We start from the raw sequence: 22,196 nt of genomic DNA on the forward strand, positions 1-22,196 counted from the left end.
AGATAAGCGCTCATCTGCACCACCCCTGCAGCTGTAGGGCTATTCTCATCCCTGGTATTACTATCCGTGTGTGGTGGAGCCCCCTTGGGTGAGTGCTTTATTTGCCTCTGCACAGGGTCTCCAGAAAACCTTACAGGGTAGCACTGATCAGCGCAAAGCTCCAGTCAGGGCTACCCCTTCCTTCCTATCCCTCCTTCATCAGGACACTGATACAGAGCAGTTGGATGAGCAGGATGATGGGGGAGGGGGGCTGGTAGATTACCAGGATGATGAGGACCCCCCTTTCAAGGGGTATGCCTCCTCATGCATTGATGTGGCAGCCTTGATCACAGTGGTAAAAGAGGTCCTGAATTTGCAGGACCCAGCTGAACTGCCGCGATCCTCCGGAACTACTTTTTAAACGTCTTAATTGGACCCTGGCTGTATTCCCCAAGTCTAAGGACTTGGAGGATAAGCTCATAGAGGCCTGGGAGATACCCAATAAAAAGTTTACACTTCCTAGAAGGTTCACCTCTCTTTACCCCCCTCCCTCAGGAGGATAGAGTCTGTTGGGAAACGGCTCCCAGGGTAGACGCACATGTCGCAAAACTTGTGCGATCCTCTACACTCCCCATCCCAACTGCGTCCCTCAAGGACCCACCAGATAGGAAGTTGGAGAGCTCCCTAAAAACTCATTTATACCATTTCGGAGCGGTGCCTAGGCTTCTAAGGCCACGGTGGAATGGACAACCACCCTCGCTGCTACTGCTACAGAGGGGGGGGGGGGTATGCGGATGACCTGTTGCCTACTATTGACATGATGCATGAGGCTGCACTCTGTTTAGAAGAGGCTGCACTTGATATAGCTCCATCGTGTCTGCTTCGGCTGTGACAGCATGTCTGTCCCTGTGGCTACGATCTTGGAAGGAGGACCCTGACTCTAAGAAAACCCTAGAAGCACATCCCTTTGAGGGTTCCCTCTTATTTGGGTCTAAACTGGATAACCTTTTGGCTACGATAGCAGCTTCTAAAGCAGCTTTTCTACCATTCACCCCTATACCATGTCCCCATGCTGCCTTCCAGTCCCTTTGTTTCCATGGCAGGGGTGGGGGACATTCTTTTGCAAGAACCAAACCCCAGCCAGCCAAGCCCTCCAAGGCCAAGGGGAAGCATCCCTGGGACACCAGGCGACCTGACTCTAAGCAAGAGGACAAACCCTCAGCATGAAGGGCGGGGCTCCACCTGGGGGATCCCAGGGTGGGGTGTCGCCTGCTGTGATTCTCAGACATCTGGCTGGAATCCACAACAGTCATTGGTTTGGGACATGGTCTCCCGAGGCTACTCCCTAACCTTTCGGTGTCGACCATCAAGCTCCTTCTTTTCCACAAGTTCTCCAAGGGACTTTGAAAAGGGCAGAGCTCTGGAGCAGGCCATCCAGAAGCTCCTGTTTTCCGGTGTCATAGCTCCGGTACCTGCGCCTCAGTGAGGCACAGGTGTCTACGCCAGTCTCTTTCTAGTCTGGAAGCCCAACGGGTCATTCCATCCCATTCTCAACTTGAAAAGGCTCAACAAATTTGTCCAAGTCCCAAAGTTCAGGATGGAGACCTTGCGATCCATAGTCCTGGCCTTACAACTCGGGAACTACATGGCATTCCAGGATGTGTACCTGCATATCCCCATCAGACCAGAACCTCAACGGTTGCACTACAGGACCATCCTTTCCAGTTTCAGACTCTGCCCTTTGACATGTGAACAGCACCTCGCGTGTTTACGAAGGTCATGGCAGTGATGGGCAGCAGACTTCGCAATCAGGGTATCTGGTTACTGCTGTACCTGGATGACCAGTTGATCCTGGCACAATCACCAGAGGTTCTCCAGGCCCATTTGGCCACAGTGGTAAAAGTCCTGGAATGTCATGGCTGGATCATAAATTGGCCCAAGTCCTCCATGATTCCAGCGCAGTTAATGATCCATCTGGGGGCCCAGTTGGATACTGTTCAATGGACCTATCTTGCGAATCCAGAGGAACGTCACAGGACTCTGTTGTCCCATGTTGGACCTCTCCTCTCCCTCTGGTGGTTGTCCATTTATGCCTGCATGCGGGTCCTGGGCTCGAGATGGTATTGGCCTTTTACATGGCGGAGTATGCACAGTTCTACTCACATGGTCATGATCCTACACCAATATTCGGTCCCACCTGATTGCCTTATCACCGGCTGTACAGATCTCCCTATCCTGGTGGCTTCTAGACCAGAACCTCACAGCAGGGAGACTGTTTTGGGTTCACCAGTGGACTCGTCTCACCACGAATGTCAGCCTCCACAGTTGGGGAGCGGTGACTTGCCAACAATCTTTCCAGGAATTATGGAATGCGCGAGAATCCCAGGTATCAATCAATGTCCTCGAAATGTGGGCAGTCTTGCGGGCCCTCGACCTGGTGGAACCTTGGCTCTGAGGTCACGCTGTGCAGGTCCAGTCGAACAATGCGACATCTGTGGCTTATATCAACCACCAGGGGGGGCACTCAAAGCTGGGCGGCCACGGCAGAGACCTCCTGCATCTTTCAATTGGCAGAGGAGACTATTTCTGCTTGCTCAGCGATCTTTATTCTAGGGGTCCTCAATTGGGAAGCGGACTTCCTGAGTTAGACTCTGGATGCCGGCAAATTTGCACTTCATCCGGAAGTGTTTAAGATGCTCGTCTGATGTTTGGGCAGACCCAAGGTGGACTTGATGGCATCACACCACAACCACAAGGTCACCCTATATAGGTCCAGGTTTTTCATGGGGACTTACATGGCAGACGCCCTGTCAGCCCTGTGGTCGTTTGCTCTAATGTACGCCTTTCCCCCGATCTCGCTCCTCCTCAGAGTAATCTGTGATCCTGGTGGCTCCACATTGGCCCAGATGGATCTGGTTCTCAAATCTGCAGGCTCTGTCAGTGGCCCCTCCGATCTGTTTGCCTACGTCCAGACCTGCTCACTCAGGGACCGTGTCTACAGCCAAACCTGCAGCATCTGGCTGTGATGGTTGAGACCTCCCTGTTAAGAGCCAAAAGCTTTAACTCAAGGGTCATCTCAACTATGCTCAAGGGCAGGGCTGGGCAATTGCGGCCCTCCAGATGTTGAGGAACTACACATCCCAGCATGCCTTGCATCAGTTTCTGCATGGCCACATAGCAAAACTAATGCAAAGCATCCTGGGATGTGTAGTTCCTCAACATCTGGAGGGCCGCAATTGCCCAGCCCTGCTCAAGGGCATACAAATCTTCTTTGGCTGCTGCTTACCATCGCATACCTTTGTCGGTGTCGCACTCGCAATTAGTCCCAGGACTTACCACTTGGCCAGGATTCTGTCATTCCTGCAGAAAGGTTTGGAGGCTGGATTGCGCTTCTCTTAAAAGTACAGGTTTCGTCACTGTCCATCCTGTTCTGCAGGAAGTTCGCGTTATTGCAGGATGTCCGCACTATCCTGCAGGGTGTCCTCCGAATCAAACTTCCCTTTGTTCCCCCGTTTGCTTAGTGGGATCTTTTCCTGGTACTACTGACTCTTCAGGCCTTACCATTTGAACCATTAAGGTCTGTGGATCATTGTTGGCAGGAAAACCGTTTTCCTGTTGGCAATTGCTTCCGCCCGTAGGGTGTCTGACCTAAAGGCCCTGTTCTGTCAGTCACCTTTCCTGATCTTCCATACTGACAGGGTGGTTCTTCGAACCGTTCCTTCTCACCTCCCAATGGTGGTGTCTAAATTTAATTTCAACCAGGAGATTGTAGTCCCTGCCTTTCGGGGGCAGGATGCCTCTCCGGAATAGTCTTCTCTGGATGTGGTCTGTGCTTTGCGCATCTATGTGTGCCGCACTAAGGCTCTTCAGAAATTCAACTCTTTTTGTACTCTATGGGTTTCAAAAGAGGTCGGCCTGCTAATAAGCAGACAATTGCCCACTGGCTTAGATCTGTCATCAAGCAGGCATACTTGGGCGCCTCCCTTCTGGTTCCTACGGGGGTCCAGGCTTATTCCACAAGGTCTGTGGGTGCATCTTAGGCTGTTATGGGCGGTGTTAAATCTCTTTTTTCGAGGACGTCAGGGGTAACAGGGATCCCTTATCTTGGGCTGTTGGGCGAGGTGCAACAGCAGAGCAACTTTGCAAGGCGGTGACTCGGTCATCCGCCAACACCATTTTTGCGCTTTTACGCATTTGATAGATTTGCCTCCCAGGACTCGGCTTTTGACCAGAGTGAACTTGCTGCGGCACAGGCGCATCCCCACCCTTAGGTGGCTGCTTTAGGACATCCCAGTGTTAGCCCTGTGGCCCCTAACCTGTCCCGAAGAATAAAACGAGATTTATGTCTTGCCTGTTAAATCTCTTTCTTCGAGGACATCAGAGGCCAATGTGTTTTCTGTAGGGTGGTTCTCTTTCTTCTCTCTTGTCTATGCCTTGGCTTGTTAAAAACTGAGTTGCCTGGCCTGGAGGTGGGGTAGAGGAGGGGAGGAGCCTGTGCTGCCTGGGAGGCAGGAAGAAGTTTAACGTGCTGGAATGCTTTCTCTCCCACGCCACTACCCAGCATTAGCCCCTGACATCCTCAAAGAAAGAGATTTAACAGGTAAGGCATACATTTTCTGGCACAGTGCCCCAAAATGTCTAGTTAAGGCACTGCAGCTGGTGTTACCAGGCTTAATCATCTGCCCTTTTATTCCTACCGGTTTCATAATTGCTGAATTTACAGTCTGGGTTGCTGAATACATTTTAATTTCTAATTGTTTTTTGGAAGCGCTAAAACTGGGTATACACTTAAGGATGTGTGTACCCAGCAACCTCATATGCAAATGGAACCTGGTGGGGCGCTAGAATTGCCAAGTGCTTGGTGATGCCAGCTGAGTGACAGGGTCACAACATGGCTCTTGATAACCATATTCTCCATCACCTTGCATGTACAGACTACACAAATTGTCACGCAGCAACATAGTGTGTAAACACCGGAAGATCATCTGATTTTATTACTCCGATCCATTGGAATTGGCAAATTGTTAAGAATGTCGCCATTTGTGTACACACCTTTTTAGGGCACAGACACAGAAAGAAAGCGCTCGGGTTTTTAGACAGAAGAATTAGCCAGTTTAAAGTTTTTTTAAAGAACCTATATTGTTTATAAACACACAAGATATAAATAAACACCCAAAAATAAAAATTTATATACAATAAAAATATAAAAAAATGGATCTCATAAGGTACCGGCCGATACCAAACATTAAAATGTATGGTACTTGTGTATTATCACGGCGCCCCCAATTTCCATCGCAGGGCATTGTACAACCACAAAATCGCATCGCATGCGATGCGATGAGACGCGATTATACCCGATTTTTAATTGTAGTGGCGTTGATAGTGGGGGGGCATTTAACATTGTCATTACCCATCAGGGTGGGGATACAATTAAAAATCGGGTCTGGGTGGGCATTTAACATGGGAATCGCATCGCATGCCATTATTATGCGATATAACGCAATATTAAAATTGTACACTTATCCCGGGGAAAGGCTCAAATCGGGTCCATCGCATACCTTAATTTGTGGGATGCGATGCGACGCAATGGGTGCCGTGATAATACACAAGTACCAAGTGTGTGTGTGTGTGTGTGTGTGTGTGTGTGTATGTATATCCCACTGAGGTACTGGGGATAAGCTCAGAATTTAAAAACAAAGCATGAACAACACCCTAGGTATTAGTGGGTTAGGTTTAATCCTGCCATGGGTTAATTCCAACTTGATTTAATTTAGTTCTCCAGATGATAAAAAAAATCAAAAATAAATTTTGCATGAAGCCAGTCTGTTAGTAATAAATTATTGGGCATGAACTTCAGCAAACAGTGTCATATTTACAGGTTCTCCAATAACAGATTCCAATGGCATACAGGTATATGAGTAAAAAGTGCTCCCACCGTTAATTTCCTCAAACCTGTGTCCCGAATGGTGGGGGATGAAGCAAGCTCCGCTTTTTTAGGGTGCAGATAAGGTTCAACTGGAGAAGGAGGACGGCCGGCTAGTCCTTAAGAGCAGAGGTCTGTTATGGATCGACTCGTTTCCCCGCCAAATTATTACGGCGGCTTCATCAAGGATCAAGTGTAATGCTCTGTCCATTAATCGGGTTTTTTTAGGGACCCTTTTATAAAATGGATTTCCCTTCGCTTTTCTGTTACCTAGCACCAGCTGATGATGGTGTCGGGCTGCTTTCCTGTATTAGAGAATCTCATCTCCTTGTGGGGAATTGAATTTTAAATAGTGGAAGATTTCTATTGTGAGCACGCCGCCAGATTGCGTCCAACAGAGCTATTCTATTGCTCCATTAGAGGGTGATTGGCTGCTGGCACCTGTATTTCAGCTTGCACCCCCAACCAGTGTCCGATTGCGCTGATTCTAGTCGCATATATACGAACATATGCAATGAGCAATGCAATATGTGCTGCACTTTGCGATCTCTGCTGGTCCCTGGAATTCCGGGTCTTTGACTCGGGAGTCCCTCTGCTCATACGCAGCGATGCCGGCGGCTGCGGGGCAAGCTGGGAGGGATTAGTGTTGGTTCCACCACAAACCAGTGCTGCTGATAGAAGTCCATAGGTTTCTATGGAGCCCGGATCCGGAAGGTTCTTTAGTACATCCAAAAGTACAGTAGAACCAGGGGCGTAGGGAGGGCGGAGCACAAGCTTCGGGTGCCGATACATCAAAGGGCGCCGGAGCCGTGCAGCCTGATTGCCCCGCGCTCTGCCTGGCTGAGCTCAGCTGCTGCCCTGTCCGCTAGCCAATAGGCTCTTGTGGTCCAGCAGCCAATCAGAAGCAGCATTGATGGCTGCTGGACCGCAAGCACCTATTGGCTAGTGGTCTATTGGGATACTTAATTGAAAATAGCTGCTGACAGGGGCAGCTCAGGTGGGTGGAGCAGGTGGGGAGTGGGTCCCTCCTTGGCAATAAGAATTTTTAGTCCCCATTGGCAATGAGCAATTTTAGTCGCCCCTGGCATCGAGCATGAAGTTCCTAGCAATGAGCATGTAGGTAAGTGGCACTTATGTGACAGATGTGTAATGGGCATTATGGTTTGTTATATAGTATGTAATGGGCATCATGTGTGACCTTATGTGTAATTGGCATTATGGCATGGGGCTTTATGAGTAATGGGCATTACGGTTTGTTATATAGTATGTAATGGGCATCATGTGTGACCTTATGTGTAATTGGCATTATGGCATGGGGCTTTATGAGTAATGGGTATTACAAAGTTTGCTAAAATGGGCTTAACAGTGCATGGTATAATGTTAGGCCACGCCCTCTTTTTGCTGCGCAAGAGCCCCACCTACTACAAATCGGGGGGTGCAAAACATGCCCTTGCTCGTGGCACCAAGCTACACCACTGAGTAGAACTCCCAAAAACTGAGGTTTTACCACATTTTTCTGTAGTATATGCAACCTTCTGACTTCACATACTTTTTCTATTTAGTTTCAGGTTAAATTTAAATGCAGAATATTATTCTGGATTGCCATGGCGCATCATCCTATATACAGTAGGAGTTTATTTACGCACAGTTAAAACTACTTTACATATTCTGTGGGGTTTGGTAGCCAAGGTGACCTCTAACCCTAGTGCAGTGGTTCCCAAACTGTGTGCCGTGGCTCCCTGGGGTGCCTCGGGACACATGCAGGGGTGCCGCGGCTTGGTGGTCCAGGACCAACTCAAATTATTAATGGTTAATTATTTATGAGCAAGACCAGTGCTGGTGGCTGGCAATCATAGAATGTGTACAAACAGAAGCGAATCCTGCCCTTTACCACATAACTGCCGCTAAGAATCGCATATAAACCCAATCTATTTCATTTTTTTTGGACCTAGGGGTGCCGTGAAAAAAATCTGATTCTCTAGGGTGCCCTGCATCAAAAAAGATTGGGAACCTCTGCCCTAGTGGTCTGTACACATAGTGAAATTCCCATGCTATTCGACTTAAGATTCGAGTGCTATACAATCTTTGCTAACTCTGTACATTTTACATACAATTCATACATTCTGCACTATATAGTCTTTGCTGCCCTGTCTATCTGGGTTTCGATTTGTGCTGTCACGAGAGCACGCTTCGGGATCGCAAGGTGAAAAACATGTGCAATCTGCATACGATCTGCATGCGATTTTGACTATATAGTCAAAATCTCATGTCAAATCTCAGTGTGATATTTATGTATATATATATATATATATTTTTTTCTTGCACACTTGGGGCAGGAATGTCTCCACTGGCTTTTCTAGCCCACACAAACCTGTATTATGACTGAGACACTGTCATTGGGATGCAATGATGACCATCTCCTAGGTATTTGCCATTTCTAAATATACCCCTCCTGAGGTGCAAGCAGATATTCAACATAACTAGTGTGGCAATGCTGGTTACGGGCTTTCTGTGTGCACAAACAGCATTGCACCTTGCACTAAATTGGAAAATACAGACTACGTGCCTAAGCCTGGGAGCTAAACCACACTGTAGCTCCCACATCTGATACAGCATACGGTATGTGTCACACCCCTGGCATTTTGGAGGAATTCTACACATTTATGGAACACTCTTCAAGGTAATCTAACTCGTTGGGATGGCAATTATGGCTATTGTTTTCCCTGCAAGCTAATTTAAGTACATAGTGGGGATAATAGCTTAAAAAATTATTTTCCATATTGCGATTTACAGTAGAGTGACAAATTACAACATGCCAATGATTTAGTACATAGGCCCCTTAGGCTTTCAGTGATAATAAATAAATATGAACAGGTGTATTTTGTCTAAATTGATAAATACAGAAACCAGCATGAAGTGCTTAGAAACAAAGGGGGGTATTCAATCCCGGGCTTCAAAATTCAATGTTTTGACTGTCCAAGTGTTGGAAAGTCCGTGGATTGGCAAAAACAGCCTCTGATTGTCGAAAAATGTCTGTAAATTTGACAACCCACGGCAGTTTCCGACAAGACAGATCCAACCTTTAAAAAAAAAAAAAGTTGGATCTGACTGCCTTCAAAGCTGTCGGTAATGGCACAGATTGAATACCCCCCAAAGTGTGTTGAATCTGTAGTGGTTCTAGAAAAACGGTGCTGAACAAAATGTGCTTGTGATGTACAGTAGGGGGTTATTTAGTCCTGACCACTGGGCTGTTAATTCGCCAATTATCAGTTGACTGTGCATTCTCTGCACCCAAATTATGGACTTTAAACATCTATTTTCCTCGCACCTCTCGAGGCTATGAGAAAAACTGTGTGTGCCGCAGTTAATGGGCATTTACCAGAGCTATTCAATTGTTGTGCTGATCTGACTCCTAAGATCCAAGGGCATTCATCAAAATAGAGGTGAAAATTGCCAAGCAAACCTTTTTATTCATCATAATGACCTGTAGTGTTTACTTTTTTATATAAGAAATACAATCTTTATTTAAATTTATATAACAATATTATAATAAATAATATTGGCACTCAAAGGGTTAATTATTAATTTAATTTTTTTTATTTTATTTTGCTTGTTAATTTAACTATTTAAACATGTTGCTGGTGTATAATTATTCATTTTTTTTATTTTTTTATAGCTGTTCTACTGCCAAATTCACCACAACGAGATCCGTAAAATGTGTGTATCTTTCATGAGGAAGAATGAAAAGCTCTTTGACTCTGTAAGTTCTTTTTCTTTACTCTCACCACTTGCCTTTTAGAGTTCTCTAAAATAGTTGGTCTTTTTTCTAGAGGAAATTGTATAGATTTTCAATCACCTATTACTGTCATCCTTCCTTTTCACCAAACATTTATATTTGTAAGTCTGAACACAACCATGTTTTGTCTAAATGGATGTTTGTCACTTTGTGATATGTCTCACTTTGCACCTCCATGTATGGGGGGGTTCCCAAACTTTTTTTTTTTAGTCATCGCACCCCAGAGGATTAGAATATTTTTTACGGCACCCCTAGACCAAATGTTTCTCCTTGAGAAAGTCTGCAAAAAAATATAGAGTTAAGTAAATTGTGTTTATATCTCATCCTAAGGGTCAGTTATGTGGTATAGACAGGATTCACTTCTGTGTCCACAATTTTTTTCTATTACATTGGCCATAAACAATTTAAATTGGTCATTGACCACCAATCCAGGGCACCCCTGCAAGTTCCCCAAGGCTACCCCGGGTGCCACGGCACACCGTTTGGGAACCACTGACTTAGGCAGTAGTAGCCAGTGCCCAAAATTCAATATCCATTTATTGTCATTCTAAAAAAACACAATGAAATTACAACCCAGGTCACACAAATTACATACAAATCAAGAATTCTGTTTAAAACTGACTATTACCAAATTCTTTAATTTAACTGAGATGTCCTAGCTTTAATGCACCTAAAAAGTCATTTTGATGGAAGAAATGAATAAATGTGATGGGTAGGATAATAGCATTCTTATACAATGCTATTTTCCTTGTGACGACAATTTTGTTATGTAAATATCTTCTATTGACTGCATATTACTACCTATAGTACCCACAGCGTATACTTGCCACAAGATCTTAAGGCTTATGGTCTCCCTTTGTGCTGTTACTGTGCCAAACTGTAATACAGGTTGAGTGTTCCGTATCCGTATATCCAAAAACCGAAATATTGCAAAAAGGTGGTTTTTCAGAATATTTCTTTTTTTCCCCTGCCCCTTTTTTTCATACTTGCCTCATCCCCTGGCATCCACGGCGGGCTTAAGGATCCTCTTCAGTGGCATCTCCGGTCCCAGGGGTGCATTGCGCAAGTGGGTGTGTGTGCCAGTGACTTCAGCAGCGCACCTGCAAACTTGCGCAATGCACCCCTGGGACAGCCGAAGAGGATCCTGAAGGCCGCCGTGGATGCCGGGGGACCATCTGGGCACCACCAGGGAACCAAGTATGTCGTGGTCCTGAGCATTTCGGATAAGGGATACTCAACCTGTACAATACTTTAATATGCTTTCAATAACACAGCTGTAAAACTTCACCAAATGTACCTTGGTTAGGAACGATCTAGCTAGCGTTTAGTAGATGACAGAAACCCTTGTTAATGAGGGTTTGCATCAAAACGATTAACTTGCTGTGCTTTACCCGCTAACTTCCCATTGTATTTTTATCGATCCAGCGCGTCGCATCAAAAAAAGTACCCTCCAAAATGAAAGTGCCCTCCTCAGCGATCTGCACATGCCCTAAAAATGGTTAACACTATTAGGCAAAGTTGAGGTGTTTCCCTCAACTTTGCTTAATAGTGATAACTAAGCACTCAATCTGGTAAATAGGTCCTTGCGGCATTGTGTTAATCACTCGTATAGGACCTGTTAAACCTAGATTGTGTACTTTTTCCTCTACTTTTGCCTGCATTGTGCCTGTACCCTACAACTTATTTTGATGTATGACAAAAAAAATGTTTCCTTTCTTTTCCTCTATCTAGTATGTAGAAGGTCCTTTTGAGAAATACCTGGAGCGATTAGAAGATCCAAAGGTAAGCTTTACACTGATTTTTTTCATATAGTCTTAACAAAACTAGCATTAAAAGTGTAGCCATAGATAAAACATAATTTCAATATACAGTAGTTATCTGGCATACTAGTGGCTCCCAAACGTTATTTGAATCTGTTTAGTTTCTTATAGAGATATTTAGACAAAAATATTATGTTAATTGTGCGTATGTCATCTTAGGCTCATGTATATGTTGAGGGACAGTGTTCATTTCTGTTTGTCTGTCTGTCTGACATCTGCTTTTCCACATATTTTATGATTGGAAGCCACCAGCACTGGTTTTGCCTACTACAGTACTTTGACCATAAATAATTTGAATTAATGCTGACCCCAGGGCAACCTTGCACGTGCCTGAGGCATCCCATGGTGCCAGAGCACCCATTTTGGGAACCACTCTTTTATATCATTTTTGAGTATATCCCTGATAAAATAGCCATGTACTTCCTCCTAAGACACCTTGCTGCCTTTTTTTTATATGTTATTGTGGGTTGTGCTGTGGGCTATAGCTTCTGTGACCTGAGTAGAGCTGAAAGTTTGTTGCAGTTTCTACCAATTAGTAGATTGTTAAACTGATTTTGTTTTTAAATAAATGTGAAAGGTATTGTTCCCATAAAGCTAAACCTATAACTATGGGTTCTGGTAGACCAGGTTGTCTCTTACTTTCCGGTTTTGCGTTTTTTTTTTTTCTCACGGATTACTATTCTTGGCTCTGCTTTGCCCTAGTAAGCAAATTGCCAACTCTGGTATACAAAATTTAAAGAAGAGTGTTCCATCGCACATGGGACTGTTCATGCTGTCTAATTTGGGTAAAATAAGCTGTTACAGTATCTGTTGCTGAATCATTCATGACTGAATACTGTGACATATGATTACTGGTAGAGTACTGATGAAGAAAGTGTAAGTTTACATTGGTGACAATTCAATTGAGTGCACTGTTATGTCTAGGACTAGGTCCACAATGCTGTTTTGTACCATAATGCAGTGCTAACAGCATTGCAGTGGGGCACTTAAATGGGGGTATGCTGATTCTAGTGACTAAACCTGCAAGTATCAGCATTATCTGACATAACCGTGCGCTGATTTGAATATGTCCGAGAGCTTCCTCCCATTGCTCATTAGTATGTTCAACATCTACAAATATCTATCAGTATTGAACTATATTTTAAAAAGTTAACTTTAAATCAACCAGCATCCGGTTTTAAAACACACACACACACACACACACACACACACACACACACACACACACACACACACACACACACACACACACACACACACACACACACACACACACACACACACACACACACCTGCATGCTCACACACTAAGATTTGCCAGAAGCAGGGCAAACAAAACAAGCCTGCAAGGCTAATTTAGCACAGATCTGATGAAACCTACTAAAAAAGTGGGGACCATTTCCATGTTGACCAAATGGGGTCAACCTGTTTGACTGTCTTATTAGTTTACTGTTGATCTGTTGAACTGGCTCAATGAGACCTTCATCCCCTATGAAGAGGTGATCTAATATTCATGCCGCTACACCTGATATAAGGCTCCTCCAAGTCGACAAGTCATTTTGGTGCACTATTGAACCTTTATCAACACCACCTCTTAACATCTTCTACTCTCTCAAAATGCAAATAAACCTAAGCGGATGAGGATATTGCTCTTGATACAATGTGTTGTGGCATGAAGATTAGATCTGCTATTTATAATAGCTAAAGGTGTCATGGGGTAACCAGAAAATATTACTTTGAATGGTACTTATGTAATATCTGGGCTCCCGGTTTTCTTATGAGACCGCGTCCCCTCGCGGGGCTCGCTGCGCTCGCCACGCTTCGGGCACGGTGGCTCGCTGCGCTCGCCACACTATATAAAATCAACTCCATGCGTAGTTGGATAGTGGGGGTATGAAAAAATGGGGTGCATTTAACATGGGAGCCCAGATATTACATAAGTACCCTTTGAATATTTATATTATGAGTGGTACTGCATTTATTTAATTCCATCATAAGCAAACGGCACTCACTTAATAAATCCAACTTTTGGGTGCATGCTAAAAAGTCAGACAATTATGTACATGCTATCGGAGTTCATAATGGGTCAAAAGCATCAATAGATTATCACCCAGTGTAAGCATCTAGTATTTGGTGCTGTGGTCAGGGTTGTCACTGACCCTGATGACACCTGGTGCTGACCAAGATCCTGGTGCTCAATGCATATGCTTGTTGCAAAAAGAGAAGGTCCCGAACCCCCCCGTTTGCACTGTGTGGATCCGAAAGATGGATCCTACCCCCGGGAAGAGCTGTGGCTGCTTTGTTGGCTTCTCCACAACTACAGGATTCCACAAGTAATGTTCTAGTGATGCTGCTGTTTAAAATCCCGACAGCATAGGTAGTCTCATCGTTGACGACATTTTAATCACATTATGAAGACCACTCCCTCAAAGCAAACTGAAAATATGCAGTTTCCAGAGGTTTGGCCACTTACCTTGTATTCACCAAGCACTGGAATGCATTAAACTCTGGGGCTTGGATGCGGTTGGCAATGCCAACTTGAGATGGTTTTGACCAATAGCAGCCCATGGGCACCAATTGCACCTTCTTGCTCAGAGGGATCCAATTAGATACCTCCCAACACTTCCAACAGCATGCGCAGATAGAATATCAAGTAGTCCTGAACCCAGAAGCAAGAGCTATCTCTCTTTATTTTATTTTTATTGTGATTTTAGTTATCCATTGGTGTTTACAAATGCTGGTATGCACGTGGTCCCTTGCGGGATGCGCAATTGATTGCATCCTGTCTGGGGAGTGGGTATGGGCATTTGGTATAGTTGTGGTGTTTCTGGGCTAGACTGAAGTGTGCTGTGCCATCTCTGGTCTGTGCTGTTCCATTGTTCCTCAGATTGCCCCCCTGCCTGACCACTGGTGGTTAGTGTGTCCTGATGGGACAATATTCCACTAGGTTACCACGGATGCTTGGGACTTGTGTATCTGGCGGCTGGAACTTCCTGGTTCTCAGTCACCTGGTCGGCTTATTATAGTAGTCTGAAATTCCTCCTGTATAGTCTGAATAATAATGTATAGGAATGGATAGACGAAGGTATGCAAAGACCTAATGAAGTGCATGACTTAAAGAGAAAACAATGATCTGGTAGGCTATGAATGTAGAATAATTGTCCACTTGCAGTAGTGAGCATTAGCATATCTGTTGCACTGGTGAATTTTTTAAAGAAGGCGGCATATAAAGCATATACAGAGTGCGAGGCCTACGGTCGAAAATGGCTACTAAATGCTGGAGCATAATGGAGAGTGGGCAATCATGTGGGCAGGCTAAAATGTATGAAATTATACTGTAGATAAATCGGGAATCAACTCGGATGTCATCTCAATGATGTGTGTCTCCGATAACATTATATGGACATGCCTTCTGCTACAGGGCCTGTCCATATACTGTTATTGGAGACCTACAGATGGAGCCCTACTCATCTAGCCCTTTAATAGGATTAAGTGAGTAATCGGATTACTCTGGTAATCCCCTACTGTATTGTTCTATGTATTGTATTGCTGCTGAGAACAATAGGCTAGCCACGGTGAGCCACGACCTAAGGAAGATAGTTGAGAGGGGATCCATCTGTACTTTAGCAGACCAAAAAAAAAAAAAAACAGGCTCCAGTCTAATTTGCATACACTTGAACAACTGCTGCCCATGAACAATTCACCAGTGCCAATGTTTTGCGATTCTCACAACACTGCTGCTAGTGCCAACAATCATTCCACATTCAGATCATGCACATTTCGGCTTCCATTTCTATACATATTCATGTGTGAGCGTTGGTCGTGGAATAGCAAGTTTGCATAAAATCGCCTGGTCGTCATAAACTGTCCACTCCGTATACCTGTATATTATGTGCTTTATTTTGCATGTACATATCAACAATCACTATACATGTCTGGGGATGGGTGAACCCAGTTAACCAGTCCTGGACACATAGGGTGATAAACAACTGAACCCCCCCCCCCCCCCATTGATCTACCGTCTAAAGTAACAGGGGATATTCCATTTTCGCACATTTTGTTTAGCTAAACACAACCAAAAGTCCTGTATGAGTACACAAACAGTTTGCACAGATCAGCTTTCCACCCCGGGGGGGCAGGGGGCAGTTGATTGCACTCCAATGGTGCAACGATTCAATAGCTCCATTGGGTGCCACCTGCTGGCGATTAGCCATTTAAACAGACACACACGCGCACACACACAAACACACACACACCTTTGTATCATCTGTAATGTGTCTGGTCTGTGGCTGCACGTGAGGAGAAAACATGGTATTGTACACTGCCGCACTTGCATCTTAGTCTGGGCTGGGAGTTTTAATATCTGTCCGATATTTCCAGTATTTTGTCATATGAGCTTGGCATAGGGTTGCTATTGTAAATGCATGCCGTGCATTGTGGGAGTTGTAGTCATGCTGTGTGACACGGGTTACACTTCCAGTTGGTTGTTACTGCATGCTAAGTAAAGACGCACATTACCTTCATGCTACACAGGTGTCTGTGACTTCTTTACCACACGCATCTACATGGTGTCAGAAGCGGGATGAACATGGCACACGGACTGAGAAGAATAGATCCGGTGGTATTCGACGAAAACATCACTGACAATTGGCTCAGGTTCAAAAGGGAATGGCACGTGTACTGCATTGCCGGTCTCTCGGACAAGTCGAAAAATGTCCAGGCCTACACGCTGCTGAACCTCGCAGGCACTGACGCTGTGGAGAAATCAGAGGCCTTCACATACGTGGACACAGAACAGAGAGGATCCTGACGTCCTTGTCGCAAGTTTGAAGAAATCTGCATGCCGGTAAAAACGTCATTATGGACAGGCACATCTTTAACCGCAAAAAACGGAAAGGGGACGACACCATACAGTCATGTGCCTCCATGTTAAAGCTGCTAGCAAGGAAATGCAACTTTGGCACCCTCACAGATAAGCTCATCCATGACAGGATTGTATGTGGGATACGTAGTGACAAGGTACATGCGCAACTATTACCGGAAAAAGGCCTTACACTAGAGACTGCCATAAGCATTTGCATGCTCCATGAACAGGCGGAAAAGGGCACAAAGGAGCTAAAAAAGGACGCTGAGGTGTGTCATGGCGGCCACTCCACCCCGATCACCCATATGTGGGAACTGCGCAGCACAGCACCCCCCAGGCAAACAGAGCTGCCCTGCTTATGATAAACGCTGTAATGCAGGTGGAATCATTTTGCAAGGTGCTGTCGTTCCAAAGATCGATCCCCCAGGGAGCGGCAGACTGAGTCATCATACAGCCGACTACTTAGATAAGAAGGGCAATTTATTTATATTTATCAAGCTCAAGACAAAGAACACTAAAAAAGTGGCCATGGTCAAGATAGACTCAGGAGCAAAATGCAATGTCATGTCACACAGGCAACTGCGTGAAATAGATCCTGCTGCACAGATAAACCCACAGGACAAGATCAATTTAATAGCATATGGCGGCCAAGTCCTCACCACCCTGGGCAGCACACAGATACAGTTCACTCGTGCTGACTTACTTTTCCACATTGTGGACCAACAGGTCAAATCACTGCTTGGCCTCCCTGACAGTATGAGATTAGGCCTGCTCAAATTGGGGCCTGATGTGAATGCAATTCAGGTGAGCGTTCCGGAAATAAGACTTTTAAGACTTATTTGATTGCAGCACACTGGGCAAGCTTCCAGTCACATACCACATGAGGCTAGATGACTCCATCGTCCCTACTCTCTGTGCCCCCCGAAGGGTCCCCATCGCAACGAAGGATAATATCATCCAAGAAATACACAGAATGACTCAACTGGGTGTCATTGCCCCCATAGAGGAAGCAACACAATGGGTGTCTGCCATGGTGGCTGCATCAAAAAAAGATGGAACTGTACGTCTCTGCGTTGACCCAGTGAACCTGAACAAAGCACTCTTACATCCATATCACCCTCTCCGAACCATCGAGCAGGTGATTGCTGACATGCCAGGTGCCACAGTCTTCAGCACTCTGGATGCAAAGTGTGGCTTCTGGCAAATTCCTCTGGACAGAGCTTCCTCCCGGCTCAAGCCTTCGTGACACCAATAGGGTGGTATGTATTCCTTCGCATGCCCTACGGCATCACCACGGGCAATGAGGTCTTTCAGCGGTGCATGGAACAGCTGTTTGCGGGCTATCCCTGTGACATCATCGTTGACGACATCCTGATCTGGGGCCACACCATGGAAGAACATGACCTGCGTCTACTCCAGGTACTTGAACGGGCTCGCGCCCTAAACCTCAAGCTCCATCCCGACAAGTGCAAGTTCAGAGTCTCAGAAGTTACGTACGTGGGCCACGTACTCACCAGCAAGGGTGTCAAGCCAGACCCAAACAAAGTCTCTGCTGTCCTACAGATGCCTCTTCCAGCAGATCAACAGGCACTACAGCGCTTCCTGGGGATGACCAATTACCTGTCCAAATTTGTCCCGCAATACAGTGAAACCACTGTGCCTCTGTCAGCTACTACACCAGGACTCAGAATGTTGCTGGTTGGACACGCACACGGCTGCTGTCAACTGCCTGAAGACCATGCTGAAAAACCCACCGGTCCTGCAATACTTCAATGTGCATGACCCGGTTGTTCTCTCTGTCGATGCTTCACAGAGTGGTCTCGGGGCTGTGTGCCTCCAACACCGCAGACCTGTGGCCTTTGCCTTTCAGGGCTCTCACCGACACAGAAACCAGGTATGCACAGATTGAAAAGGAACTGTTGAACCTCGTCTTTGCTTGCAACTGTTTTTCATGAATTCATCTATGGTTGTCCTGTCACAGTAGAGACTGATCATCAGCCACTCATCACAATTCTAAAAAAGCCCATACATTCGGCCTCCTCCCGCATCCAAAGTATGATCAAGCTTTAGCGATACAACTTGGACGTCATCTACAAGCCAGGCAAGGAAATGTATGTTGCTGATGTCCTATCCAGAGCCTTCCTATCCTCTACTTACGCGGGCAGAGGACGACTATGAGGTCATGGCCGTAGAGTTACTCCCCACCAAGCGGCTGGAGGAGCTGCGTGCAGCCACACTTGCGGACAAGCTCTCCCAGTGTCTGTCTGCAGTCATCCTCAACGGTTGGCCATCCTCTTCCTCTTCCTCTGCAGTTCAAGAGCAGAGAGTTCATAGACTTTGCAAACACATGGGACTTCCAGCACATCACTATCAGTCCGCACTACCCGCAGTCCAATGGGTTGGCGGAGCGGGCTGTACGCTCTGCAAAACAAACATTTAATGGAAAAATGTGCACGAGATGGGTCAGACCTATATCTGGCATTGCTGAATTTGAGAAACACACCCAGAGATGGATTGCCATCCCCTGCACAGTGCTTGCTAGCACGACGCACCCGCACAGCTATCCCAATGGCAAAACAGGTCTTGCAACCCAGAGTGGAGTCACAAGTGCAGGACAACATCAACAGGCGTAGATTGACAGCTAAGGCCTCTTATGACAGATAAGCACACCGCCTGCCGCCACTGTATCCAGGCCAGCCAGTCCGCATGCAAACTGAACATGGTTTCGACAGAATGGCAATAGTCAAGCACCCTGCAGAACGTCCAAACCGTTTTGTAGTACAATCTGATAATGTGCTTTGTAAACGAAACCGTTGCCACTTGCTGAGTGTGGCTGGAGAGGACTCTGTGCAGCCGGGTGTATCCGTTTCTACCACCGCTGCAACTATGTCAGTGATGATTCGCATCATGTGGACAATCCCTCCCCAGAGACCACACCGGTAGCAGAGCCCTCTCAGAACACTGAGGACATTCCCATGGGTTCACAATATACTGTTACCAGGTCGGGCTGAGTGTCCAAACCCAATCCTAGGTTTCAAGACTTTATTGTTTAATCTTTCTCTTTTGTCTTGGTTCACGCTGCTATAGCAATTCATGCATGTTCTTGTACTTCCAGTTTAAAAAAGGGGGATGTAAATGCATGCCGTGCATTGTGGAAGTTGTAGTCATGCTGTGTGACTTACTTCCTGTGACACGGGTTACACTTCCAGTTGATTGTTACTGCATGCTAAGTAAAGACGCACATTACCTTCATGCTACACAGGTGTCTGTGACTTCTTTACCACACGCATCTACAACTATAATATCCTTTCACACAGGCTCTGTGACTGGCTACCTTCAAGTCTGTATTTCAGCTGGTTTTAATCAGTGATGGAATCTGAACAACTAGTGTGCCTGATTTTAAGATATTTTATAGTACTGTAAATCCTATTCTAGCACCCTCCCTGAACCAAAGTTGGATCTAGAGGTGTTGTTCTAAAGCCCCATACACACGGGGCAATTCTAGTTAGAATCGCCCAGATATGGTCGCTGAGCGGACATATCCCCGTGCGTACAGGGTGACTGTTGTCGGAACGCACTCCTGTGACCATCCCTGCTGTAGCCACTGGTCGCATGAGCATGCTTCTGCAACCAGCGGCTTCCCCATGGCAGAGTGCCTCATTTTTATCAGCAACCATCGCTGGTCGCTGATGAAAACTGGACACTCAGCAATTTGGTTGCTGAGCGATATATTGCTGAGATATATCGTTCAACAATCAATCACCCCATGTATTTAATCATACACAGGTGAGCTAATCTATATTACTGGGTTAGTAATTGTTCCACATGCTTCCAAAGATTGAAATCCCCAAAACATGATGTGTTTGAGGTTGAGCGCCACTTCTCTAGAGGTCTGGAATTTAGAATTCCATGACTCGTCTTGGCAGCAATACTCCTTCTGGATTCACCACTTATCTAAAGCAGCTGCTAGGATGGCTTCTGTGGGTCCTCGCCAGTCACTGGACTGTCATAGCAGAGTGCTCCTGAATACCACCAAATCCCCAGGTGAGTGCAGTGGCATACATCCCAACATGACCCTTTCCAGGAGGGACACAATGCTCTGTTCCTGGACTTCCCTCTTAATGTATGATTGCGAATACCTGTGTTGAACAGTTAATTGCTGAGAGGTGCTTCACCACAGGTACAATCATATATTAAGAGGGAGGTCCAGGAGCAGAGCAATCTTCCCATCCTGGAAAGGGTCATGTTGGGAGGTATGCAGTGGTGGTGTAGAAAGAGCCCACTTTGCTCTTAGGAGAGCAGATTGTCAGTGTCCTTCAGAAAATACGCAGATACTGCAAATGCGCTTATAATCCTTAATACTGCACCGTTCCCTCATATAAATGGCTAAAAAACTAATGTAGTGTAAGTGTAGTCTACATAATCATGCTGGGTCTTTCAAAATTGAATATTGCCTCTTTTCTATAGAAACTTAAGATCACAATGACTTTTAATTTATATTCTGTATATTTTTTTTTTATCAAATTTTCTGTCTTCCAGGAAAGTGCTGGCCAACTTGAAATAAGTGCCCTTTCATTAATTTTCAAGTGAGTAACAAATATGGTTATACAGTACTGTACATATTCCTATAGGTGTTCTATCTGCTTTGTGCTTTATCTTGTAATAAGATACTAGCTCTTGCGCTTGGCCGTTTTTAACAATTCACTTTAACATATTTGTGTACCGCGGCCTGAATTAACCTGCTTATTGTGTGGTCATTTCACTTACCGGTCCATGCTTCCGCTAACCATGCAATTCAGTTGGAAAAGGCTAATTTCAGTAGTTGCATGGTCATTTTCTGTGATGTTAGCAGTAGGGTGAAATCAACATCTGCCCCATATAAGTGCAAACTTTATTTGGTTAATGGTATGGAAGTGTTCTGGGCTCTTAATGTTAAAATTGCTGATTTTTATTTATTTATTAAAAACTGTCCCATTGATACAACCCAACATTAAGCCCAGGGGTAAATGCAGGAAATGTAGGTGGGAGTAATCCCATGAACCTCCTTACCTCTTGTTGTGTGTCAAGTCAGAGTATAGTAGCATTGTGTGCAGAGTCCCAATTTGATTCAATTATATCTTCAGCAGGCTATTCAATTAAGCCTCGATAGACTGACGCATGCCACATTTTATATGGGATTTTCTTTTACCTGATTTCAGATAAAAATGGGTCAGTTTCTATCTCAAACACAGGTGTAGCTCAACTTGCGTGTCCGGGCAAAAATGCCGCCCCCTCCCCTGCAAATCATCTTCTTTTCACACCCACTGTTTCATCAGGGCAAATTGAATACCAGCCTAGCAGTTGCCTACCTTGACAGATGGTCCAAAATTTGTATAATGGTGCCAGGGCATGTCATGCCAATTATGGACAAGCGTGCATGTGTATCTGAGTGGCTTTTTTTGTCTGTTTTTTCATTTGTCTGTGTGTGTACACATGGGTTGATTTCAGCACATATCGCCAGGGGTGTGTGTATGGGACGAAGGTTGCTTGGAGCACTCTCTCCCGTGACCAGCCCAGTACTCGGTTGTCATCAACGACCATCGCTGAAAACAGAACACTGAGCGATTTGATCACTGAGCGACCAATCACTCCATGTGTACAGAGCTTAATAAGGCTAGATTAAATTTTTGGGCCTGTAGAAAGCTTCACGTCATGGGAGTGTACCAATTTTTGCCTCAAAATAATGATTATGGTTTTGTTCAAAACATGTCAGGGTAATTTTAAAGGTTACATTGAAATCGGGCCTTATTAGTAAAATTGCATTGGATGATACAG

At 45.3% G+C, this 22,196-nt stretch overlaps 1 protein-coding gene across 1 annotated transcript in view; it reads left to right on the top strand.

Moving 5' to 3' along the window:
- ALG13 (ALG13 UDP-N-acetylglucosaminyltransferase subunit) overlaps positions 1-22,196 on the top strand; it is a 154,175-nt gene that overhangs the window by 38,411 nt on the left and 93,568 nt on the right. Inside the window, 3 exon segments of the mRNA XM_083160737.1 lie at positions 9,579-9,662; positions 11,430-11,480; positions 20,922-20,968. Of these exon segments, the coding sequence (XP_083016863.1) occupies positions 9,579-9,662; positions 11,430-11,480; positions 20,922-20,968 (182 nt within the window).

Source organism: Crinia signifera, chromosome 9 (genome assembly GCF_055691185.1).
Source record: "Crinia signifera chromosome 9, ASM5569118v1, whole genome shotgun sequence".
NCBI classification, from domain to species: Eukaryota; Metazoa; Chordata; class Amphibia; order Anura; family Myobatrachidae; genus Crinia; species Crinia signifera.